This window comes from Oratosquilla oratoria, chromosome 42, assembly GCF_046742065.1.
Source record: "Oratosquilla oratoria isolate Oo_2021 chromosome 42, ASM4674206v1, whole genome shotgun sequence".
Taxonomy (NCBI): domain Eukaryota; kingdom Metazoa; phylum Arthropoda; class Malacostraca; order Stomatopoda; family Squillidae; genus Oratosquilla; species Oratosquilla oratoria.
In genome coordinates this window covers 22523335-22550255 of record NC_134818.1, presented here as the reverse complement: position 1 = coordinate 22550255, position 26921 = coordinate 22523335, and the positions used below count along the sequence as shown (strand labels likewise).

Below are 26921 nucleotides of genomic sequence, written 5' to 3'. Positions count from 1 at the left end.
CATGGATGGGGTGGTGCGAGAGGTAAATGCAAGGGTAGTGGGTCAGGGATTGGAGATGGTTAAAGAAAATGGAGAAAAGTGGGAGGTGAGCCAGCTGTTGTTTGCGGACGACACTGCGCTTGTGGCAGGATCGGAGGAGGGATTGAGGAAGTTGGTGGCAGAGTTTGGGAGAGTATGTGATAGAAGAAAGCTAAAGATAAATGTGGGTAAAAGTAAGGTGATGAGATGTACAAGGGGTGAAAGTGGCAGTAGACTGGAAGTGAGCATTAAGGGAGAGCGACTGGAGGAAGTGGATAGTTTTAGATGCTTGGGTGCAAATGTGGCAGGAAAAGGTGGAGTGAAGGTGGAGGTAGAATGTAGATTGAGAGAAGCGAGTAAATGCCTTGGTGGATTAAAGAGTGTAATGAGGAATAGACATTTGGGAATGGATGCTAAGAGGAGACTGTATGAAGGAGTGATTGTGCCAACAGCACTGTATGGGGCAGAAACATAGAACATAAGAGAAGAAGAGAGAAGGAGTTTGAATGTGTTTGAGATGAGGTGTCTGAGAAGTATGATGGGGGTTACTAGGCTAGATAGAGTGAGAAATGAGGAGGTGAGGAGGAGAACAAGGGTGGAAAAGGAGCTGGGAGATAGGGTTGATGAAAGAATATTAGGATGGTTTGGACACATGGAAAGAATGAGTGAAGAACGACTAGTAAAAGAGGTATCGAAGGCAGATGTGGAGGGAGTGAACATGAGGGGACGTCCTAGGATGAGGTGGATGGATGGGATGAAGGGGGCTTTGGGGAAGAGGGGGAATGTCTGTTGAGGAAGGACGGGAGAGGACAGAAGACAGGGGTGAATGGAGAATGGTTGTATATGGATGATGTTGTGATTGCATGAGGTGGAATGGGTGGGGGGTGAAGTAGTATGTGTGAGCAAAATTTGACGCAGCCCGAAGGGATTTCTCCCCGTCTTCTCCTTTTATGCAATGGGGGGACGGAGAGGGGGGTCGCCGATTTAATGAAGCGGCCTTGCTGTGGATGTGCTGTGTCTTGCGACACTGCTTCTGACCCAGGGCAGTGGACAAGGTGCAGGGATGACCCGTCATCCAGGAGGTGCTCAGATAAGAGGGAGGGTGGAGGGGTGTGGAGTGTATTCAGGGATGGAATGGGTGGAAATGATTTTATGCCTTTCCCTTTTTGGCTACCTCACTTGTAAGGGGGAAAAAGCCTTGGTATATGTATGTATATCTATCACAAGCTTCTTGGGATAAATTATTGACAAAAAGGGCAAATAATCATGTTTATGCTGTAATAATTTGCAGATGCTTTTGTTGCCATAGATATTTTGTCAAAATCACAGTGCTTTTAAAATAAATAACTGACAAAAAAGAAAACAATCATGACATTAACTTACTTGAGGACAGCAGTGATAGAAGTGAATCTTTGAAATTGACTGGCAAACATGGACCGATGATGGATACTTAAGTGATGTGTTCCTGAAAAATGGACAGCAGAGCTACCCATTTTCAAAACCTATCAACCACATCACCTTCATAAGGAGGTGCAGCCCTGAGGGGTTAACATTTGGTCTTTGGGCTGGGCCTAATATCGCTTCCTATCAACTTCAACTGTATTTATTACACATTTTTACACAAAGCCACCAAAAGCTTTCCTCCTCTACTTTCAGTCAATGACATGGAAACAGTCCCTCACCAATACAACACATATAATGGTCTAAATTATCTTCCCATAGAGATCTATGGGAGATCCCAAGGACTGTTGCCAGCTGCTCTAAGGTTGTGGGGTTTCAACTCGAAGAAACTTGCAGCAATACTTCCTTATCAGCTGACATACATATTTAGGCAAGAGGGTACAATGACTGCTATACTTGTGCATTTAACATTATGTCTATCTATCTATATACCTAGGGTTTTTTCTCCCTTACTAGGGAGGAAGCCAAAGACAAAAGGTATATACCCATCCCCACCCATTCCCCTCCCATCCATTACCCTTTCCTCCCTCTCATCTTAGCTCCTCATGGATGACAGGTCATCTCTGTATTCCACCCACTGCCCTAGGTCAGATACAATGCAGTAAGACACAGCACATCCATAGCAAGGCCGCTTCATTTAATAGACAAACTGCCCCTCTCCACTCCCTAATGCAGGAAAAAAGAAGATGAGGAGAAATCCCTTTGGGCTGTGTCAAAATATCATTCACACAAACATTCTATTACCTCCCCCATCCCCCACCCACTCCTGTCCTTGCATCACAGTATCATCAGCCATTCTCCAATCACCCCTATATCCCATCTCCTCCCTTCCCTGCTCAACAGACATTTCCCTCCTGCTTAATGTTCCTTTCACCCCATCCATCCATCTCGTCCTTGGTCGGCCCCTAATGTTCACTCCTTCCACACCTCTTTTACTAATCTTTCTTCACTCATTCTTTCCATTTATCCAAACCATCTCAATACTCTTTCATCAACCCTATCTCCCATTTCCTTTTCCACCTCCACTCTCCTCCTCACCTCTTTGTTTCTCACTCTACCCAACCTTGTAACCCCTACCATACTTCTCAGACATTTCATCTCAAACACATTTAAATTTTTCCTCTCTGCCTCTCTTAAATTCCATGTCTCTGCCCCATACAGTGTTGTTGGCACAATCACCCCTTCATATAATCTCCTCTTTGCATCAATTCCCAAATGCCTGTTTGCCTGAGAAACAGGTAAACATTATGTAAGGATTATAAACAGCATGCTGGACCCTTGTGTCTTGTATGAAGGAAAGTGTTAAACCCTATTAAGCAGTTTCAGCTTAAAGGAATATTCTAGAAAGAGAAACTTGTTTAAAAAGAAGCCACTTACCCATTACAAGAACACCATGGGTATGGCCAGCAGTGATCCATCCGACAGGAGGAATTGTAACAAAGTTGTGGCTGAAGTACACAAAGGAATCAATGCAACTCCAATGATAGAATCTGTAAGCATCCTTGTTCTCACAGCCATGGATGAATCTGTAACAAAAAAGTGATCAGGCTCACAAGGGCAAACAGAAATTCAGTAAACTTGCAGCTCTGTCAGGTTTTGTTGTGATAAAGCTGTGCCTTCCTGCACTGCTTTTAACTTAGGCACTATGTTAGAGAGCAGGGCAACCAGTGGCATCTCATCGCAAGATGAAACTTTTGTATACAAGATTTTAAGTATACATACAGTAAAAGTCTTAATATGAAAATGGATATTCCAAGGTCCCCAATAATCTGAATTCTCAAGAAAGCAGACAAAAATTGAAAACCAAACCAGGTATTAAGTGCATCAATCAGTAGGGAGGAGAAAGCCTGCAATTTTCAGTTGACATGTGCATCATCAGTACAGACGCTCCTCAACTTATGTTTTAGTTACGTTCTGAACGGCCGAACGTAAGTTGAAAATGAACGTAAGTTGTTAATGCACATTCTAGTAATGTATGACCGTTCATACTGTACTATACATCCATAAATTCTATTACCGTATCTTATAAAACACCCCTAAATCATTAATTATACACATAACATTGTAAAATACAGTAAACTTTCACTTATCCGAACTCCAAGGGAGATTAGAAATGTCCGATTAACCGAAATGTCCGATTAACCGAAATGTTCGGTTAATCCTACTTTGTATGTTTTGTTCCCGTGGAGTTTTATGCGGTAATGTCAGCTGCAATATTCGTACCTGTAAACTTAACATACACATGGAAATGCTTATAATAGTTCATAAACATATTCTATAGAGTATAAACAGACGATCGGGTGTAAACATGGAGTGTACTGCCACCGTGTGAGCACTTAGTGAAGCTCGCGGGTGGCGCGGGGGTGGCGGAAGAGGCGGCGGGGTGTTTGAATATTCGGTTGAGATCCAAATACGTTCGGTTGAAGCGATGGCTCCCGTATTGAGAAAATGTTCGGTTAATGCGATTATTCGGTTAAAATGCGTTCGGATAAGCGCGAGTTTACTGTAACATTAATTTCAAATCAATTAAATTCAAGCAATATAAATCGAGATGGTGGAGGTGGAGGAGGAGGCAAGGCACATTCAGTCTGTCGTTTGTGCCATGTAAACAATGGACGCAGCATCATGCGTAAGTATCGTTTGAACTACGGAGAGCGTGCTAAACTAAAAAATTCACTCAAATTTTTTTTTTACCATTTTTTTTTTACAGTCAGTTCAAACGTAAAATCGAAAAAACGTAAAATGAATGAACGTAAGTAGAGGAGCGTCTGTATTGACTAACCTAACTACATCTTCATGCTGGCCATGCACATTGGTTTCATTTGGAACTGTGGATGTAATTTCTCTAGGATTTTGCAACTCAAAATCTTTTCTTTTCATATATGAAAGAATATACTTTTCTCCCCAGCCTAAAAACATTTTTTTTTAAGTCTATAACCTTGATGATAAGAGAATTTGTTTTCCTTTCCTTTTTTAGTTTCTTTTAAATATTTCCACCACCTGTTCCTTAATTCTGGCTTGTTCCTCATTCCTTTGGTATCCCATAATATCTTTAAAATCTACTGGTCCCCCTAAAATGTCAACAACATTTTTTAGACAATTTTTTTTCTTTCTTTTTAATCTGGCCCTAGTATCCAATCATCAAGAAACCAACATTATTTCCTTTTTATCAAGCCACAATAGCTTAATTATAAACTAATTGCCCACAGAGAGCAGCACATCAATGTATATCTACACCTCTCAAAAAAGGCTCACCTGTCTTCAAGGTATCCGCCCTTCATGTCATGGCATACCAACGTTCTCTGTCGTGTCTCTTTATACGTGGGATACCTGGTCTTGAGTTTTGTCACTGGCAACTTTGAGTGACTTGGCTCTGGTTCCCATAAAAGCAGCTCTTGCAGGGTCTTCAAGGGAGTCATCACCCCTTTTTCACAAACTCTTTTACCACCATCCATTGCAAGTTTAATCTGAAAAAAATCATTTGCTGATGCTGGATGATTCTACTTATATTAAGTACACTAAATAATTGGTCAAAATGAGTGGGAGGGAGAGGAGGAAGAACAGAAGGGAAGGAAGAGGAAGAGATAGGAAAAGGAGCGGTCTCACTAAACACCGACCAAAGTCGACCAACGCCGACCAAAACCACACAATGACGGTTTTTGCTCAAATGCATAATTTATATATAAAAGATAGCATATGGTTGCATTATTTGACCTATTTTCTTCAAAATGTGTCATTTCCATGTAAAATGATCAAAGAGAAGTTACGTTTTTATCCTCTGCAAAATTACCAACCGGCAACCAACGCCGACCAAACCCAAACAATGATGGCTTTTGCTCAAATGACAAAAACGTAACTTCTCTTGGATGATTTTACATGGAAATCACACTGGATTATGGATACTATCGCGTACCGGTAAGGTTCAACGTCCTCTTCAAACATTAGTACATTACTCAACAATATGGTTATATGCTCAACACATAGAACATGCTAAAAAAAATTTAAATATATGGGCTTGTGGTAGTACAGTGCACGTGTCACGACTCACGCTTGAAGACAGAATACAATACCGATATCTTTATTATCACACCAGCCAACTCCGTATAACGCCGTATACAACTGTCAGACCACACACAGATGTTTTGCTACTATAGTAACTATACTCCCACTCGCCCCCTTCCAAAACTGTCCCCTCGGACACCATTATACCAAATACCACACTAATCTACTAAAATGTATGTGATAATCAGATTTTCATGATATACGAATGTGTCAAGACTATCTAATTTATGCAATATAATGCTTTTGGGTAACATTTGTGAAACTTAGTTTTTATTTTGTCCACAAACACAAACTTTTCGTCTGCTTTGTTTATATTTTCCTTCGTCGTTATGGTAACAGGAAAGATGGCGACTGGACTATCCTTTCGGTATCTACTGAGCTCGACTCACATTTTAAGAAATATAGCTGTATCCAGGATTTATTTATCAAATGTGACTTACTGTTCCGTAACAAGTGAACCAAAAATAACACAGGAAAATCCACCAGAACAGAGTAAGCTTGGGGGATTTGCAAGAGCTTACGCAGAGCAAGCTAAAGAGATTGAACGGCCACCGGAACAGACAGCACCGGAACCCCCGAAAAGTTTTCACTCATTGCTAAGGCATTGTAAATTTACTCAGGTATTTACAATTGAAAAATTACTTATCTTATTTAATGTTTAAACTAAGGATTTCAATTCGGGATAAGTGTTGATCGTGTGAACAGTTAGAGTTTCTCATTGGCATTGCTTCATTTTTTGTAGGGAAATAGTGGAGACTCCTTTTCATACACAAATTTTAAATGTCTAGTAATATTCAAGTGTGCTCTCGTAATTATGATAATGTTTTCATTTTAGGAATTAATGAAAGTGATATTGAATTTTGAAAATAATGCTGTGATATACAAATTACCAAGTAACAAGACTAGAAGTCTTTGGAGTTTGGTGATCGTGGCAGTGTTGTAATTTTAACAGCCGTCTTTGTTGTCCACCAATATTGACACTCTTTCCAAATGTTAGTTATGTGGTAAACACATCTTTTTTTTTTCTTTTTTTTTAGATATTATTTTAGTTGTGCACACCTACATGATATAGCATTAGTATATTAAATATTAATTTTGTAAATTAAAATACATGAATGTAGTATGTGAGTTTCTTGGCAAAAATAAATAAAAACCTTGCTACAAGCATATCTACTAATGAACAAAGCTGCTGGGATACGGTATGGACCCCATGCTGTCGTCTGTCCAGCCCACTGTCTGTGAGACGATTGCTTTCTTGTTGTGGATCAGGTATTCTCCAACTCACGGTGATGTTAATAAGCACTGTTACAAAGACAATAGGGCTTCCTTGGATTTTATGAGAGAACACAGGTTTCTGCCATCATCTGTTAATTGCCCAAGGTACAATGATAATCAGGTACTGAATTACTAAATATAGATTAGGTTAGGTTAAGTAGATTAGGTTAGGTTAGAATAGACGAATTTATCATCTTTCATTTCTTCGACCTCGGCATCTATTAAAACAAATATGGTCATGGGATATTCAACTGTCTTGACTTCGTTCGTTAGTAAATTGGTTTTAGCAACTTTTTTTGTTATTGATTTCTGCCAAGAAAATTGCATATGTTGATGTATTATAATTTACAAAATTAATAGTTGATTTTCTATTGCTATATTACGTAGGTGCGCAACTAAAAAAAACTACCTTTTGTTATAATATGGAGTTTTGCCAGGTAATGTAATCTACCCTAAGTGTAACATTCCCACCAACATAGGTATTACTTCACAAGTGTGCCCCTAAGCAATATATGGTAAATTTTTAGAAGTGCACACTTATGGGATATAGCAATAGAAATTTAGTTATTAATTTTGTAAATTATAATACATCATCATAATGTGATTTTCTTGGCGGAAATCAATAACAAAAAAGTTGTTAAACCTATTTACTAACAAACGAAGTCACGGCAGTTGAATGATTGCTATGTTTGTTTGGATAGATGGAATGAAGTGGTGATAAATTCATCTATTCTAACCTAACCTAACTAACCTACAATGCTTACCCCATAAGAGGTTAAGTTAGGTTAGGTTAAGCTAGACCAGTTTATTAGACTTCCATTTGTTTGTTTTTCACTACAAATAAAAACAAAGATGGTGTCTTGAAGCTTGCCATTATCCGAGTTGTCATTAATGTATGGCTTTTAGCAACTTTTTTGTTATTGATTTTTGCCAAAAGAAACATATTTTACATTGATGTATAATGATTTATAAAAATTATATTTAATTTTCTATAGCTATATTGCCTTGGTGTGCTTTTCCAAAGATTTACCCCAACACATTCCATGCTCACATAAAGAGGGCAAAAGAAAAGAGGATGGTATTGCTAGAATATAAGACATTCCCTAGTTTAGATTAGATTAGGTCCAAATGAATTATTATAGCTCACAAATAAGCATTCCCTATTTTCATATTTTCAAAATGACAGTATTGCTGTGAGCCCCATAGACAATATTATGCAGTCATAGAATGTTAGTGGGAAGCTTGCACTTGGGGGAGATTATCTGGAAAAAACTCCATGTAAAAAGAATATACATATATATATATATATATATATATATATATATATAAATATATATATATATATATATATATATATATATATATAATAGTAATAACAGTAATAATAATGAAGAGTCTACCGTATGATCAGACATTTAGAGATAGTGTCAACATTTGAAGACAACAAATATGGGTGTACATTGAAATGATAAAAACATAATGAAAAACAAATATCAAAACAAAGTATGTTTTCTTTGGATTAGCCATATTACAGCAATAATTATTTGTTTTTATTTTCAGCTTGGAGATCCAAGAGGCAAAGTTGTAGAAGGAACAATCTTTCACATAGTAGAAAATGATCTATACATTGATTTTGGGGGGAAATTCCATTGTGTGTGCCCACTTCCACAAAAAAATTCAGAGTAAGTAAAAAGCAAATGAAGTTCTGTCAATTGTAAGACAAGGTATGCATCATTACTTGTCTTTTTATGGAATGTACCATATGATTAATAACAGTTTTGCTCATCAGACTTGTTGGTAGATAGAATTTTAAGGTATGGTATACAGGCAAACCTGATTATTCAGTTGTTCTCTACCAGATTTTTTTTTTTGCCCCTGTAATCTTAAAGTTTTGAAATTTAAACCCTTTTTCACTATTTGATCAACTAATTTTCACAAATAGGGTTGTTGGAATCACCAGTTTGCAATTGGAAATTTTTGTTCTAAAGCCCAAGTACCAACCCCACAAGAACCTCTGTGTTGAGGTAGGGAAGTTGTGGTTTCTTGCATTTGGGAGACATCTACTAAGTATTTCAGCGGCTTTGACCCATCGTTTTTCGCTCATATTTCCGAAATAATCATTCACATCAGCATGGTATATTAGCACAGCCTAATTCACACCCTGCCATAATTTTTGATGTTATAGTGCATTCACAAGTGTATTTAATTACGGTGTTTACTCTTGATATTAAGTGTGTTGTAGCTGACACCCATGAAGTAAATCGAACAAGTGAATTTGGGATACACGAGGTAGTTTGTGATGACGTCACGACTTCACCTGTTCGATTTACTTCACGGGTGTCGGCTACGACACACTTAATATCAAGAGTAAACGCCGTAATTAAATACACTTGTGAATGCACTATAACGTAAAAAATTATGGCAGGGTGTGAATTAGGCTGTGCTAATATATCATACTGATGTGAATGGTTATTTCGGAAATATGAGCGAAAAACGATGGGTCAAAGCCGCTGAAATACTTAGTAGGTCCTTGTTGGGACATTTGTGTCATCCTGTGGAGTCCAAATTCCTCCAGGATGGCAGTGCTGCCTCTTGCAGGTACAATGTGGCAGCACCAACTAATTGGAAAAAAAAAGGCTCAGACATCTACAGCAACCTACCATTTTTACCACACAATATATCCATGTAAAAACACACATACTCAGATAACAAAACAAGCTTTTCAAGACTGATAACCACACTCCCTACTTCTTCAAACTATTAGCCCTACAGAACAATCACTTTCAAGGGAAGCAAGAACCACAATCAAGGTCACCAACCAGCACTAAAATGTTACGAAGACAGAATAGACCCATCCACAGAAACAGACTTCCCCAGAAGCTATCATCACACAAAATTCCGAATGCAGTGTACACTGCACCACCCAAGCCTTACCCATACAACAACACAGTATTTCTTGAGTGACTTATGGTGGCTGTTGCCAGTTACCTGGGAGCCATTGGTCTCTTTCAAGAGAAATGTGAGGCAATAATGTTACTGCAATCACTCAGTTCTTTTCAGCTGACTACTGTATATGCAAGTTTACTGAAAGTGCACACTATATAATGATATTATTGGAATGAATCCTGATTGTTTGATGAGGCTTGCTTGTACATGCTTTTCAGAAGATTGCAAGATATGAATTTCATTATGTTTTTATTTATTTCACAGGAACTATGTAAGAGGAGCTAAAGTGCGCATCAGACTTAAGGATTTAGAGCTTTCAACTCGATTTTTAGGCTCAAAAAAGGACATGACCCTGTTGGAAGCTGATGCTATTCTTCTGGGGCTAATTAGAACACCTGTACAAAGGATAAAGAATTGATTGTTGTAAGATCTATTCATGTACATTTTATACCATTTCATGTTTTCTCTGAATGTTCTAAGGTTCTTGTTAGATGTTTATTTTACAATATGTACATAAGAATGGTTATTGTTTTCACAGAGGTTAACCCTTAATGGCCACAAATATTTTTTTTGTGCAATGTCCTGTTGACATAAAAGCCATCAGGTACATGCTTTGTAAAAAATTGTTTAATAAAAGTTTGTTTCTTCTAATCTAACCATAAAAAGATGTTTAAATTTTGTCAAAGATTACTGTAAATCATGTATAACACACAGAACCCACTGGTGGAGTGAAAAAAAAAAAGGTAACTTTTATATTTTGGCTGCCAATTGCAGGCCTCTTCAGGAAAAGTGGAAGATCGATTAAGATGGGGATAATATGTACCCATCCTAACATTTTAATCTGTTTTGTACTTTCCAGAAGAGAGCTGTAGTTGGTAGCCAAAATATTAAAATTACTGTTCTTACAAGTTTTTCTTTCACTGTGACATTGGATTCTCTGTGTACAAATATGCTATTACATTTCCCTCTAGTGCATGATGTATAGGTTGACATGACCTATAAGTCAGTTTCAAGATTTTAATTCAATATTCTGCTTCAGCCTATATTTGCCAGAAAGATTGATTTCAAAACAAAATAGATTATTGGTTGGCTAAGACTTATACAATAAACTTGGGTGACTTGTGGCAAATAATTTTTAAACATAATCATCCTTAGTTGAAATTTATGAAGTATGTACCAATAAATGTTTTTGAAATTACAATACAGTATCTTATAATTAAGGGTTTAATTATCAGTATAATACAGTATCATTCAAGTAGCCTTTATAGAATGTACCATATATAAGCACAATACTTGTGGCAGTATGTTTATGTTCAATAAACTGCTATTATGTATCAATGAGTTGTCATTACTCCTGTAGTGTATGGTGTACATAATGCATACATACATATGCAAAAAGGCCTTTTCCGCCATATAAAGGGTATGACCCAGTCAAGGCATGCACCCTCCACCCATCCTACATCCTCCCATATACCTGTACAACTACACTTAACAGACTGATCTTTCTAAAGCTACCACATTCATACTTGTCACCTTTTCCTTTAGAAAGTAAGACTGTACATGCACTTCTCCAGTTCTCTGCCACATTACCCACCCATATGCATACATTAAACAACCTCACTAGGCAGTACACTATAATTGTTCCTCCCTTCATCAAATACTCCATGTATCATCCATCTATTATGAGTGTCTAACCAGGTTTCATCACTTTCAATGCTTCTCCTATACCCAATATTTTTATTCTCACGTAGCTTGAAGGGACTTTCCTCATCTATTTCCACATGAAGAGATGAGGGAAGGTCTCCATGTAAATGAAGTGATGAAGGGAAACCAGCTTTGGCTGGTGGGCCCTGCTGTGGATGTGCTGGATCTTGCTGCATTGCTCCTGACTCAGTCCATGGGTGGAGGTTAGGGATGACCCTTCATCCACAAGAAGCTAAGATAAAAGGGAAACAAATGGGTTGGGGGTGGATGCATGCCTTATAAGGGTGAAGTTGCCTTGTGGTACATAGATCAGTAATTTTCCTAGCATCTGGTGTTGCAATTATCCCTTCCCTAACCTCCTATATATGCAAGAAATCCCTGAAATACTCTAGCAATCTTCCCATTACAACCTACCTTCACTTCCATCAACATCTCTGTCCACTTTACCTTTTAGTCTCCACCTGACTCAATCTCCCCTTACTCCACTTTTCAAAACATCTTTTTCATTCTTTTTAATATTCTGTCAAAATCCTACTTCATTTTACACCTGCTCTCCTCTTTGCCTCCATCGCCTTATGTTTTGTTTTTCCCTTCTTTCAAAATCTTTCATATACTTCCCAAATCTACTTTGCAACCAATCCATGTAAGCTCACTTCTCTTCCACCACCACCTTTGCTTCTTCATACCACTATTCTTTCCTCCTCCTGTTCCCTCTTATCTCTTCAGCCTGCATACCATCTTTGTGCACTTTCACTTCTTTCTTGAAACATCCATTCTTCTACTACATCTGTCTCCCCATTATCTCTAACCACCTCCCACACTTCTCTCAACATTTTATGGTATTCTTCCTCTTTATCCTTTGCATTTCATTTGTTTACTATTATCATTTCTCTACATAAAGTAAATGTGGACAAAAGTTAAGTGATGTGGTGTGAAAGGGGAGAGAGTGCCAGTGAGTTGAAGAGAAGTCTTATGGGAGAGGGGCTAAAAGACATGAACAGTTTTGGGTACTTAAGGTCATGTGTAGCAGGTAATGGGGGAGTGGAGATAGAGGTAAACTAGAAAGTAAGGCTGGAAAGTTGGCTAAATGTCTTGGGGAAATGAATTATGTCATGAGAAATAGGTATTTGCGAATGAATACAAAGAGAAGACTGTATGTAGGGGTGATTGTGGCTACAACACTGTATGGGGTAGGAACTTTGAATTCAAGGGAGGCAGAAAAGGATAAGTTTAAATGTGTTTGAGGTGAAGTGTTCGTTTAATTAAAAAATGTTGCCAATCGATCAAGTGTACCCAGTGCTGGTCACAGCTGGTTTATATTCGATGCTTTCTGGTTGGTCATTCTTGTCTGTCCGTTTTTTTTTTTTTTTTTTTGTGGGTCACTGATCAATTGAACCTAATTTGTGATGTCAACCAATCAGGCATTTTGAGTCCACTGTCGAACAAATACCTCCCTCATACCATTCCATGACTTGCGCGACTGCGCCAACCTGTCACATCACTCCTGCAAACTTCTCTCTCTCATCTCTCCACCTTATCTCTGGTCTCCCTCGTGCATGCTTTCCATCTCGAGGCGTCCATTCAGTAATACACTTGCTTTATCGCTCATCATTCGTTCACGCTAATTTACCTACCCAATTCCATTTCTTCTCTTTTACTACCTCCACAATAGCTTTGACTAAAGGCTGTTTTCTCACCTAACTTGTCCTCTTTCTACCTTTCAGCGATAACTTATGATGTAAAACCATTATAATCTTACATCTACACTGGTGTATTTGTAAAATAGTATAGTCATACCTTATTAAGATAGAAAACGATTAAAACATTTAGAGAGAGTGTTAGTGGTTTAAGTGGAATCCAAGGATAACTATTATACTATAATAGTAGTCCTTGGTGGAATCCTAAGATTGTTAATGGATGATATTTAATGTATGGATGTATTTTCCTGCTATGTTTATTTCGTAATGTAGCACAATTATATGTACATGTAAGACAAAAAGTTAAAAGTTCCCGTAAAATGATAAAAATCATCTGCATTGGAGGTCTTTGAGAAAAAATTAAATATAACAAGAATTTGCCTGAGAACGAAGGTAGAGTAACCGCATTTTAGCATGTTATCAATAAATGAAATCACTTTGAATTTTTTTTATACTTTTAGACCCACGGGATATCACGCTGTCGGTTTATCCTATAAACACAACAAAAGATACTATCTTCCTCTCTCTTTCTTTCTTATCTCTCTAAACCCCTCTCTTTCTCTCTCCCTCTTTCTTATCCCCCTCTCTTTCTCTCTCCCTCTTTCCTCCCCACTCACTCACTCACTCTCACTCACTCCCACTCACTCACTCTCACTCACTCACTCTCACTTACCCTCACTCACTCACTCACTCACTCACTCACTCACTCTCTCTCTCTCTCTCTCTCTCTCTCTCTCTCTCTCTCTCTCTCCCTCTCTCTCTTTTCACACACACACGCACTCTCTCTCTTTCAAACACACATTTGTGGCGCAGTGGTAGAGTTCCTGGCTGTCACTACGGCGGTTCGGGTTTGAATCCCCCCAGGATTGAAATAATTTCAGTATCGCTGCGATGCGGATCGTTACTCCAACTTTCGTGGGCGCGGAGTTGGGTGTGTGTGTGCGTGTAAGGTCACAGCATTACCCATAGATCGGTCATATATGAGCTCTGAGCTCTCTTCCGGGAGGGAAATAGCTATCGATCACGAGTCCAACACGTGATCCAAGACCATGGTGAATCACACACATATACAAAGGATTACAAAGGAGAATGTCGAGAGGAGACCTTTTGGTCCATAACTAGGTCGGATGCGAAAAAAAATGATGAATAAAGAATTATAACAGGCAGGCGCGGATCCAGGAATGTTATGGAGGGGGGGGGGACCGATAACCGATACTTGAAACACGCCGATATTTTAACCCCAAGAATAATGCTGTTGGCTTGGAGATTGGTCCAGAAACCTAAGTCTGTTTTGCTCGTAATTGTATGTAAAATCATATATAATTCACAAATCTAATTCAAATCATAAATTCGCACTAAAAAGTGTTTATCCAAGGAGAATCAAACTCGAGATGAGTGAACAATGGTGATGGACCATTACCATTGTTCTTCATACTCGGGGCGTTTGGGGAGGGGGGCTTGTAGCCGCGCCTGATAACAGGATATAGGTATATATGTGCTATTGCATTTCTCTCTACTGAATGTACATCTTTATATATATATATATATATATATATATATATATATATATGTATATATATATATATATATATATATATATATACGTACATATATATGAGTATATATATACGGTATATACCTTTACCTGATAACAGGATACAGGTATATATGTGCTATTGCATTTCTCTTTACTGAATGTACATGTATTTATATATATATATATATATATATATATATATATATGTATATATACGTACATATATGCAAGTATATATATATACGGTATATACCTATACACACACACATTATATATACATACATAAATATATATATATATATATATATATATATATATATATATATATATACATTATATACGTGCATATATATAAGTATATATATATATATATATATGTATATGTATATACATATATAGATAGATAGATAGATAGATATAGATATACATATATATTGAAAAGTTTTCAGACAAATTATTTTGATGATTGAGAACACAAACACGGGTGGAAGACGAAATCCCAATCGCTCATACATTTCGTTCGAAAATGAAGGTTAGTGATTAGGATTCCGTGCTTTCCCCCAGTTTTGTTAGTCTTTTCACTAGGGTAGCCATTTATATTCCAAATGTCGGCAGGCGATTTTATTAATAATAAAACAGCAAATGAAAGAACAAACTGAAGACTCAGTTATTAAAGTGAAGAGACAGAAGAAAAAAGTAAGCAGTTTACTAGAATTAGTTCAGGAAGATGAACTTGAAATCATGAAACAAATTGAAGAGATGTATAGACTCGGAAAGTATAGTACAGATAAGACCAGACCAATTAAGATTAAATTCAGGTCACAAACGACGGCAGAGAATATCTTAGCAAAAACAGGGAAACTAGCAAACAGTGAACAATATAAAAAGGTATGGATAAAATGAGAAATGAATAAAGAGGGGAGGAAAAAATGAAAAGACAAGAAGCTAAGGAAAAAAACGAGAGCAGAACAGAGACAGAAAAAGAGAAATTCTATTGGAGAGTAGTGAATACGAAAGTGAAGAGATGGGCCATACCAGAGAAAAACAAAAGGGAAACAGAAAATACAATGGAAGTAGCAGAAAATTAAGAGTGTCTTACACAAATATAGATGGATTAATAACAAGATTGAATGAACTGAATGATTATCTGAAGGAAAAAGAACCGGACATAATGGGAATTGTAGAGACGAAATTAAAAGGTCCACTACCACCCAGCAGTGTAGGACATGATGCATATAATTATTGGATTAGAAACAGAGAGACAAAACAAGGGGGTGGAGTTATGTTCCTGACTAAGAAAGATATAAACGTGAGGAGTGTCACATATGGAAAGAATAGAGTAGAGATGATTATGATAAAAGTGGAAGACAGAGATAAGAAGAGCAGAAAGTTTGTAGTAAATTATGTGCCTTCAAAAACAGCCTCGTGGGAAGAAAGTGAACATAAAAGTATGTTAGAAGACACAAGGATAACATTGAATATGATAATGGAAGATGGAGGAAGAATAGTTATAATGGGCGACTTTAATTGCAAAGAAGTCTGCTGGGAAGAGATGACAGCAAAGGGTGGAGACGACTCATGGGGAAATGTTCTACACGAGATGATTATTGACCATACAATAACACAATGGATACAAGAGAACACTAGGTATAGAAATGAAGAAGAACCATCGGGACTAGACCTAATTATCACATCTGAGCCTAAAATTGTGGAAAAGATTGAATATAAGACACCAATAAGTAAAAGTGACCACATATTGATTGACCTGGAACTAAACGAGGAAAAATACATGAAAAGAAATGAACAATATAGAAAAGGAAGAATGATGTATGATTTTTTTATATAAAATAAGAGAATTCTTTCAAAAAGAAAACTGGGAAAGAATATACAAAGAAGAAACAACAGTGGAAGAGAAATGGAATATTTTGACAAAAAAATATAAAAAAAGGAGTGGAAAAATATGTCCCAAGACAAAAACAAGAAAAAGAATATGTAAAGTGCTGGTACAACAAAAGTTGTAGGAAGTTAAAAGACAAAAGAGATAAAGCCTGGACCAAATTGAAAAAATACAAAAGACCTGAAAAATGGAAAGTATATACTTGTTATAGAAATGAATATGTACAAGTGTGCAGAGAGAAAAGAGAAAGTATGAAAAAAATATAATTGAAAAATGTAAAGATCAACCAAATCTATTTTACAGATTTGTAAACAACAAACTGAAAAACAAACAAGATTTAGAGAAATCAAGACAAGGAGGAGCTGAATACACAGAGGAAATAGAAATGGTAGAAATTATGAACAAGTATTTTAAATCAGTCTTTACAAGGGAGAACATACAACCTGGAGAGATTGAATAGAAAGTCCCCCCTATGAAAGAAATAGAAGTAACAAAGAATGAAATAATGAAACACCTCAGTAATCTTGATGTCAGAAAATCGCATGGACCAGATGAAATAGCAAACTGGATTCTGAATGAATGCAGGAATGAACTGGCAGACAAAATACATAGCATAATAAACAGTTCCTTGGAATAAGGAAAAGTTCCAGAAGATTGGAAAAAAACAACTATAGTACCTATATATAAAGGGGGAAATAAAGAAGACCCTACCAACTATAGACCAGTCTCTCTAACAAGTACAATAGCAAAAATTTGTGAAAGAATTGTCAAAAGTAGATGGGTAAAGTATTTGAAAAAAAAAACGTGCTAAATCCAAGGCAATTTGGATTCAGACAAGGACGATCATGCGTCACCAATTTAATATGTTTCTATTCAAGGCTAATAGATATAATACAAGAAAGAGATGGATGGGCTGATTGTGCATTTCTAGACAAAAAAAAAAAAGCTTTTGACAAAGTACCACATAAGAAGTTGCTTAAGAAATTAGAAACTGAAGGAGGAATACAGGGCAAACTGCTTAAATGGATGGAAGACTTTTTGCAAGCAAGAAAAATGAGAGTAGTGATAAGAGACAAACACTCATATTGGGATGAAGTTATAAGTGGTGTTCCATAAGGAACAGTTTTGGCCCCAATAATGTTTGCTATATATATTAATGATATGGATGAGGAAATTGAAAGTTATATGAGCTTCTTTACAGACGATGCAAAACTTCTAAAAAAAAAAGTGAACACGGAAGAAGATTGTGAGTCACTACAGAGTGATCTCAATAAAGTATGGGAATGGAGTAGGAAGTGGGAGATGGAGTTCAATACTAAAAAGTGTAGTATAATGGAATTTGGAAAAAGCAAAAAAAGAATAATAGGATCATATAAATTGGGAGAAGAAGGAATAAATAAAGTTGAAAATGAGAAGGACCTGGGAGTCATTGTTATGAATAATATGTCACCTGAGAAACATATAAATAAGATTTTTGGAGAAAATTCTAATTTAATAAGAACAATCAAAGTAGCATTTACATACCTGGATGAAGAAATGGTGAAGAAAATACTAATCACTTTAATAAGACCAAGATTGGAATATGCAGTAACGTTGTGGTCACCAAGTACAAAAAATGTATAAAAAAAAAACTTGAAAGAATACAAAGAGCAATTACAAAATTGGCATCAACACTCTCAAAACTATCATATGAAGAGAGACTAGCAAAACTTGAGCTACAAACACTAGAGCAAAGAAGAGAGAGAGGAGATTTGATAGCTATTTACAGAATCATGAAAGTCATAAAAATTATTGATAGAGAGGATTTAATAAAATGGGATGATAGAAATACAAGAGGACACGGAAAGAAAATCAAGAAAGACAGCTATAGAAGAGATGTGAAAAAGAACAGCTTTCCTCACAGAGTAATAGACATTTGGAACAAGTTAGATGAGAAAGTAGTGTGTGCAAAAACAATACATGAATTTAGAAATAGTTTAGATAAAATGAGATATGAAGACGGTACCCCACGAGCATAGCTCCCCTTTCCGTAAAATACAACTAGGTAAATACACACACACATGCACACAAAAACTAACACTAACATAACTGTCTCAATCCAATTATCATTCCGATTAATTTCGCCCTCACGTGCGTCGTTATAGTCTGCCATATACATCTCACGTGTTGCTTCTCACGTGTACATCTTCCGTGGGATCCCTTCCCTTTGTTCTCGTGAGGAAAGTGTGAGATATACGTGAGAAGAGGTCGTAACTCTTAGAATCAACTCTTCGTGAAAACTGTCTTTGGTTATATATCTCAATCAACACCTTGTCGCCCTCACTACGACTGCTCCCTTCTGACGAGGAGGAGGAGGAGGAGGAAGAGGAGGAGGAGAAGGAGGAGGAGTGGAGGAAGGGCAGGGTGAGGGACGTAATAGGCCCTGTTGTATCAGTGAGAGTTACTCGAACTCTCTACTCTCACGGGAGTCGCTCGCATAAGCTTCTCTCGTGAGTTATTCGAGTTACGTTGATAGCATGGCAGTTACTTGCATCAATTACAGTGAGAGCTACTCACGCCAGTTACTCTCGCGATAGTTAATCGTAACACCCATTAAAACACTGTTCAGCATAAGGAGACACATCTGGTGGCAGCTTAATGCGACTATGCCTTCATGTCCTTAGACTCCTATGGTTTTCGTTCTTGGCCAAAATCTATACAGGCAGCGAGGGGCAGATAAACTATTTAGTTTCTTGGGGTTTCCCCTCAGGTGAATAAAATCGCGTAAAATTGAGTAAAGTTATCAAAAGGCCAAATTGAAGAAGAGTATGCAACGATTGATGTACATGAATAACGAAAATGGAAGAGACGAAGGAAATGAAAAAGATGAAAATGAACGAGATGAAGGAGAATAAGGTAAAAGAAGAAGAAGAAGAAGAAGAAGAAGAAGAAGAAGAAGAAGAAGAAGAAGAAGAAGAAGAAGAAGAAGAAGAAGAAGAAGAAGAAGAAGAAGAAGAAGAAGAAGAAGAAGAAGAAAAAAAGAAGAAGAAAGAGAAAAAGAGAAAGGAGGAAAAGAGAAAAATAGGAAGAAGAAAGAAAAAAGAAGAGGAAGAGGAGGAAGAAGAAGAAAAAGAGGAAGAAGAAGAAGAAGAAGAAGAAGCAAAGGGAGAAGAATCAAAGGGAGAAGAAGGAAAGGGAGAAGAAGAAGAAAAGGAAGAAGAAAAAGAAGAAAAGGAAGAAGAAAAAAGGAAGAAAAAGAAGAAAAGGAAGAAGAAAAAGAAAAGGAAGAAGAAGAAGAAAAGGAAGAAGAAGAAAAGGAAGAAGAAGAAGAAAAGGAAGAAGAAGAAAAGGAAGAGGAAGAAAAGGAAGAGGAAGAAGAAAAGGAAGAAGAAGAAGAAAAGGAAGAAGAAGAAGAAAAGGAAGAAGAAGAAGAAGAAGAAGAAGAAGAAGAAGAAGAAGAAGAAGAAGAAAAGGAAGAAGAAGAAAAGGAAGAAGAAGAATAAAAGGAAGAAGAAGAATAAAAGGAAGAAGAAGAAGAAGAAGAAGAAGAAGAAGAAGAAGAAAAAGAAGAAGAAAAAGAAGAAGAAAAAGAAGAAGAAAAAGAAGAAGAAAAAGAAGAAGAAAAGGAAGAAGAAAAGGAAGAAGAAAAGGAAGAAGAAGAAGAAAAGGAAGAAGAAGAAGAAGAAGAAGAAGAAGAAGAAGAAGAAGAAGAAGAAGAAGAAGAAGAAGAAGAAGAAGAAGAAGAAGAAGAAGAAGAAGAAAAAGAAGAAAGAGAAGAAGAAGAAAAAAGAAGAATAAAAAGAAGAAGAAGAAGAAGAGTGAAATAGAAGAGAAAGAGGAGGAAAAAGAGGAAGAAGAAAAAGAAGAAAAGAAAAAGAAGAAAAAGAAAAAGAAGAAAAAAGAGAAAAAGAAAAAGAAAGAGAAAGAGAAGAAGAAGAAGAAGAAGAAGAAGAAGAAGAAGAAGAAGAAGAAGAAGAAGAAGAAGAAGAAGAAGAAGAAGAAGAAGAAGAAGAAGAAGAAGAAGAAGAAGAAAAAGTCGAAGAAGAAGAAGAGGGGGAGGGAAATAAATTTGATTTCTTCATCATAAGGTCTTGCCCTCATCTGTATGAAATCGACAGGCGCGCTTTCATCTCGAGCGGTGTGACAAGAGATTGGGATGACCGTTTACCCACAAGGTGCTAAGATGAGAGAGACGACGATTGGTTTTGAATGAATGTGGTATGGACATATGCTTTGATTTGCCACCTCCCCCACATTTCCCATAAGGGGGGAAATGTCCTTAGTATGCATGTCTTTTCACTTAGTGAAGGGGGGGGGGTATAGCAGTCTATTCGGGTTGAGGTACACTAAGGTAGCGTTACGATAATATAAAACAGAGCCTGAGAATGTACTCCTTGACTATAGCAGCAGCCACTCAAATAAACAAGATAGCTTGGCATACACCAGGAAATCATCTGGAGAGCTTAACCAAGATAGATATAACTTCTTTATCTTGGTGACGTCTCATGAAGTGAATAAAATCGCCTTACGATAGGCACTTATGTTATATGTGGAGCAGCTCTCGCTTTTAGCAAAGGGATGGATCTGTTGAACACGCCGAGTGGTTTGTAGACATTGTTCTGTTTGAAGACAGGTGATCGTTGTGTAGATGACGTTCGAAGGTCATTCTGAAAGGTGTCACAAAAAGAAAACGGGGTTTATGCCTCAAGTTTTACTCTATATTCAAAGAAGTTTTAGAAATGAGACTTGAAACAAAGTTGCAGCTATTCGGCAAGAATGGGGGAAGTGTTGGGTCCGAATTGAAAAATATTTGGGTAAAAGAGGGATGTCAACAATGACAACTGTGTAATGGAGTCGTCAGCATTTGGGGGTAAGAAAGAAACTAAGAAAAAAAAAATGAAAGAGAGAAAGGAAAAGAAAGAAGAAATAAAAGAGAACGAAAGAAAAGAAAGAAAAAAGAAAAAAAGAAAAAAAAAAGAAAAAGAGAAAAAAGAAAAGAAGAAAAAAGAAAAAGAAGAAAGAAAGAAAGAAAAAATCTCTTCGTCTCTTTGCTCAAGGGATTGCCTAAATCTGAATAAAATATCTGGTGTTAGACAGAATGAAACTCATAAAGCACGCCACTGTAAAGAAATGGTTGATTAAAATGCCTTTCATCCCTTCACCGAGGCAATACACCGTCAGCTGCCTAAAATCATTGGACACAAACCATAATAGAACGGGCAGAACACGTCACATGAATAAAGAAACTCAAATGAAAATAGGATTAACAGAAAAGAATAAAAGTTACAAGAATGTAATAGATCTTATGTTTTTTTTAGTAAGATGCTCTCAGGTATATAAAGTCGAAGTACCTTCTGGTGTAAGTTCTTCAAAGAATGAGTGGCACATTTTGATGTTTTCCTTTAGTTATAGATAAGTGAAAATGGTCTCCGAAAAAAATAAATAAATAAATAAATAAAAGAATATATATATATATATATATATATATATATATATATATGTTCCAACGAAACACTTAAATCTGATGACGTTTTCATTTGTCTAGTTCAGGATAATGCCAAATGACTTTATTCATCTAAAGGGATACCCCTTCCCCCTACACTCATCCCCACCCTCCTAGCCTCACCCTCACCCCCACCCTCCTAGCCTCACCCTCACCCCCTAACTCCCACCCCAGTCTATAGGTAATGTCGGAGCGGGACGAATCACAAGAAGTGTTTATGGAAGAGAGGTAATGCGGGGGAGGGTCACGTCTAAAAGAGGCAGTAGGGCGGGAGGTACAGGTGGGTTGAGAGGTAATGAGGAAGAGAACCTCAGAAGAGACACGAGAGGAGGAGAAGGAGGAAGAGGAAGAAGAGGAGGAAGAGAGGAGTAGCAAAGAGGAGGATGGTAAGGAAGTGAACAAAGAGGAGGGGGTATGGAGGAAAAGAAGAAAATGAGAAGTGGGAGGAGGACAAGGAAGGAAAATAAGAGGTAGAGGAGGAGGAGGAAAAGGAAAAAGAGGAAGAGGAAGAGGAAGACGAAGGTGAAATAAAGAGATTTGAAGGAAGGAAGGAAGAAAACAAGGGAAAAGAGCCCTGGAAAAGAGGACGCGAAGGAGGAGGAGTGGGAGGAGTTGAACAAGAGGAGAAGGGAAAAGAGAGGACCTGGGGAGAGAAGGGAAGAGATAAAAAACAGGAGGGAAAAGAGTTGAGAACAAGACGAGGGAGAGCAGAGAAAGGGGAAGGACGAAGGAGAAGGGGGAGGAAAGGGAAGAGGGAGTTAGGGAAGAAAGAGCGGATGGAGAGAAAGATGAGGTGAAGGATGGAGAACAAGGTGGAAAAAGGATCCGAGATGGGTGAGGGGAAGTAAGGAGGAGGAAGAGGAGGGGGAGGAGGAGGAGGAGGAGGAAGATGAGGAGGAGGAGGAAGATGAGGTGGGAGGAAAGGTACAAGAAGGGCGATTAGAAAGAAAAAAAAAGGAGGTGGGAGAAAGGGGAGATGAAGAAAGAATGTGGACTAAGGTGAGGGGAGGTGGGGAGACAAGGAGAAAGAAGGGCAAAGAAAGGGGGAGGAGGAGAGGGGGGAGGGGAGGGAAGAAAGGTGAGGAGTGGGGTGAGGGGGAGATGGGGAAGGCCAAGAAGGGGGTGAGAGAGGGGGAGGAGGAGGAAGGGGGAGGGAGGAGAGGAAGAGAAGGAGGCTGGGGGTCAGTAATGGTACATACGAGGCCGCTGGGAAATCTTCTGTCCCAGCACGCACACGACTGATACCATGATGTAGTGGCGTGTAGAGCTGCCGGCTCTCGTCCTTCCGCCTTCCGTCACCCCTCCTCCTCCTTCTTCTCACCCTCCTCCTCCTCTTCCTTCTCCTCCTCCTCCTCCTCCTCCAGGAACCCCGAACCTCATGCCGAAGGGGCCATAACCCCCATCAAGAGCCTTATCACTGTGATTTGATTTGAGGCTCTGATTCTTTCTCCTCCATTCCACTTATTTTTTTTTCTTCTTCTTTAGGGAGCCCTACTTCTCTCCTCCTTAGGGAGTAGGAGGGACTCGCCCGTTCTGCAGTCGGGAAGCCCTTCTCCCATAGGAACAATTAGGGGCGCGGTTCCTTAGGCGATGTATCACGACCTGTCGCCGTAGGGCGATTCTTCTTGCGGTCACCGGTCGAAGAAGAGGAACTTTGTCTGCATGGCCGAAGAAGCGACTTCGGAAGCTTCTCTTCTTTGGCGTCCTCTAAACATTTCATTCTTCTGCCCCAAAGAGACTTAACACCGTTTCTGTTAAACGCTTGGATAAAGTGACGCTTTGCGGTCTACAGATTTTATTTTGTTGAAGGACAGACGATTTTATTCAGCCTTGGGGACGTCATCTAAAAGAAGGACGGTAAGTAGAACTTGGAGTCAAATCTGTGTGTTTTCTTCTTTTGGCCTTTTGCTTCTTTAGCAAAGTGGCGCAGCGGTTTTATGCAATGAGGGAGTGCTAGGATTAATGTTAGTGTTAATGTTGATATGATTATCAATATCACTATTGATATTAGTACTAGTACTAGTACTGGTGCTAATGGCTAAATGTTAGCAATAGTATTAGCATTAGCATTGTCATTGGCATTGGCATTGGTATTAGCATTAGCATTAGCTTTAGCATTAGTATTAGCATTAGCATTGATATTAGCATTAACGTTAGTATCAGTATTTCTATTAATATTAGTATTTGTATTAACATTAGCATTAGCATTAGTATTAGTATCAGTATTAATATTAATATCAATTTGAGAGGTAACCAATGCCTCTTTCCTTGCGGTGAGCATAGCGCCGAGGAGGTGGAGTCATAGACGTAATAAAAGAAAGGTTCAAGGAGGACAACAGAAAGTAGGCATAGTAGGAGCTAAAAATGTTCAGCATTTTCTTTTTTAATGTTGGGCCTCTATAGGGACGTCACTAAGGTCTCTTGAGGGGAATATCTTGTCTGAAAAGAATCACCTGGTGGTAGATGGAAGAACGACATAAACCGAAAAACGGGATAAAAAGATAAAACGAAATAAAATTCTGCTTGAAGGCTCAGGTGAAAAAAAGAAAAATACCAATATGAGCTTGAACGATATCAAGAAACATAGTTTCTGATAGAGATTTGTCAATTAGTGGATCAGCTCGAATTAAATTTCATAAACGAATCTGAAGACAAGATTCATCGATGGAGACAGGGGCGTCATCTGACGTCTCGTGGGATAATGTGCAAATACACGCACACACATGTACAATACATCCATACACGTGTACACACACACACACACACACACACACACACACACACACACACACACACACACACACACACACACACACACACACACACACACACACACACACACACACACACACACACACACACACACACACACACACACACACACACACACACACACACACACACTTCAGCGAATGGACGGCTTGGATGACGTTCTGAAGAAAACTGAAGTCTGTGGATCCCAACGCAAAGAGAAGTGCCTAGTGTTTTTACAGGGTGGGGGGGAAATTGCTCGTGGAGTAGTGGGAAAGTAGGGAAAGAGGAAAAGGGGAGGGATTACTGAGGGAAATGGAAGGAAATGAGGAGGGAGTAGACTTGGCCCAGCCAGACAAGCGAAAGGTAAACAAAAGACTGAGTGAGGATGAAATGTCTAATAAAAATGTAAAGATTAGAAGTATAGAGAGGAGCAATACAGAAGAAAGTGACGAGAATATGTTCCAGGGATTTAAAGAGGGTGGGGGGGACACAACCCCCCCCCCGACTGATAAGACTAGAGGAGAGAGTTGATAAGGTGATCGAGGACTTGGAACGTAAGTTAGGTAATGTTGACTCCATTTTCCAGAGAATTGAAAGGTTGGAACAACTAGAGAAGGCTAACAGAAACTTAACTGAAGAAATAGAGGACCTAAAAAGACAGTTAAGAAATGTAAAGGAGGAGAATGAGAAATTGAAGAAGAATAGTAATGAAAACAGAGAGAAAATAGCTAAAGAAGCTAAAAATTGGAGAACAACCCAAGAAGGGAATAAGGTTTCATTCACTGACATAGTCAAACAGCAATTGAAAGAACATAATGAAGACTCAGTTATTAAAGTGATGAGACAGAAGGAGAATATAGTAAGAGAATTAGCTGACAAAAAGAAATGTATAATTATATTAGGAATGGAAGAGAAACATAACCCAGATAGAACCGCAAGAATCAAGGAGGAAAATGAAAGAGTAAGCAGTTTATTAAAATTAGTCCAGGAAGATGAACCAGAAATTATAAAGGAAATTGAGGAAAAATTCAGACTCGGAAAATATAGTACAGATAAGACCAGACCAATTAAGATTAAATTCAGGTCACAAACAACGGCAGAGAAAATTCTATCCAAAACAGGGAAACTAGCAACAAATGATCAATATAAAAAGGTATGGATAAAAAGAGAAATGAATAAGGAGGAAAGAGAGGCAGAAAAGCAGAAAAGACTTGAAGCTAAGGCAAAAAACGAGGAAAGAACGGAGTCAGAGAAAGAGAGATTTTATTGGAGAGTAGTGAACATGAAAATAAAGCAGTTCGACATACTAAAGAAAAACATAAGGGAAACAGAGAACACAATGGAAGTGGCAGAAAACTAAGAGCGTCTTACACAAATATAGATGGATTAGTAACAGGATTGAATGAACTGAATGATTATTTGAAAGAAAAAGAACCGGACATAATGGGAATTGTAGAAACAAAATTAAAAGGCCCACTACCACCCAACAGTGTAGGACATGATGCATACAATTGTTGGATTAGAAACAGAGAGAAAAAACAAGGGGGTGGAGTTATGTTCCTGACTAAGAAGGATATAAACGTGAAAGGTGTCATATATGGAAAGAATACAGTGGAGATGATTATGATAGAAGTGGAAGACCGAGATAAGAAGAGCAGAAAATTTGTGATCAATTATGTGCCTCCGAAAACAGCCTCATGGGAGGAGAGTGAACATAAAAGTATGTTAGAGGACACAAAGGTAGCATTAACTAAAATAATGGAAGACGGAGGAAGAATAGTTATGATGGGCGACTTTAATTGCAAAGAAATCTGCTGGGAAGAAATGACAGTAAAGAGTGGTGATGACTCATGGGGAAATGCTCTACTTGAGATGATTACTGACCATTCAATGACACAATGGATACAAGAGAACACTAGGTATAGAAATGAAGAAGAACCATCGAGGCTAGACTTAATAATTACATCTGAACCTAGAATAGTGGACAAGATTGAATATAAAACACCAATAGGTAAAAGTGACCACATATTGATTGAACTGGAACTTAATGAAGAAAAATATATGAAAAGAAATGAACAATATAGAAAA

General features: G+C 37.9%; 2 protein-coding genes across 7 annotated transcripts in view; one reads left to right on the top strand and one right to left on the bottom strand.

The window, feature by feature from the left end:
* ENGase (cytosolic endo-beta-N-acetylglucosaminidase) overlaps window positions 1-5698 on the bottom strand; it is a 34602-nt gene extending 28904 nt beyond the window's left edge. For 2 of the 6 annotated variants that reach the window (XM_076178879.1, XM_076178880.1), the window contains exons 1-3: window positions 5570-5698; window positions 4735-4946; window positions 2857-3005 (exon numbers count right to left, since the gene is read on the bottom strand). In XM_076178879.1, the coding sequence (XP_076034994.1) occupies window positions 2857-3005; window positions 4735-4946; window positions 5570-5683 (475 nt within the window). In that variant the 5' untranslated portion in view covers window positions 5684-5698. Of the gene's footprint in view, window positions 1-2856; window positions 3006-4734; window positions 4949-5392 lie in introns of all 6 variants that reach the window. The other 4 variants (XM_076178882.1, XM_076178881.1, XM_076178885.1 and 1 more) reach the window with 4 other exon arrangements.
* Window positions 5699-5855: 157 nt separating this feature from the next.
* On the top strand, window positions 5856-11096 carry mRpS28 (mitochondrial ribosomal protein S28). Its single transcript, XM_076178886.1, has 3 exons — window positions 5856-6161; window positions 8377-8498; window positions 10027-11096. Exons 1-3 carry the CDS (start codon window positions 5871-5873, stop codon window positions 10178-10180), a joined length of 567 nt encoding a protein of 188 aa, XP_076035001.1. The 5' UTR covers window positions 5856-5870; the 3' UTR covers window positions 10181-11096.
* Window positions 11097-26921: the final 15825 nt, after the last annotated feature.

Coding starts and splice junctions, on each gene's coding strand:
- mRpS28 (XM_076178886.1), top strand. CDS start 5,871: ATGGTAACAGGAAAGATGGCGACTGGACTATCCTTTCGGTATCTACTG. Junction 6,162..8,376: donor GGCATTGTAAATTTACTCAG/GTATTTACAATT, acceptor TTTTATTTTCAG/CTTGGAGATCCAAGAGGCAA. Junction 8,499..10,026: donor CTTCCACAAAAAAATTCAGA/GTAAGTAAAAAG, acceptor TTTATTTCACAG/GAACTATGTAAGAGGAGCTA.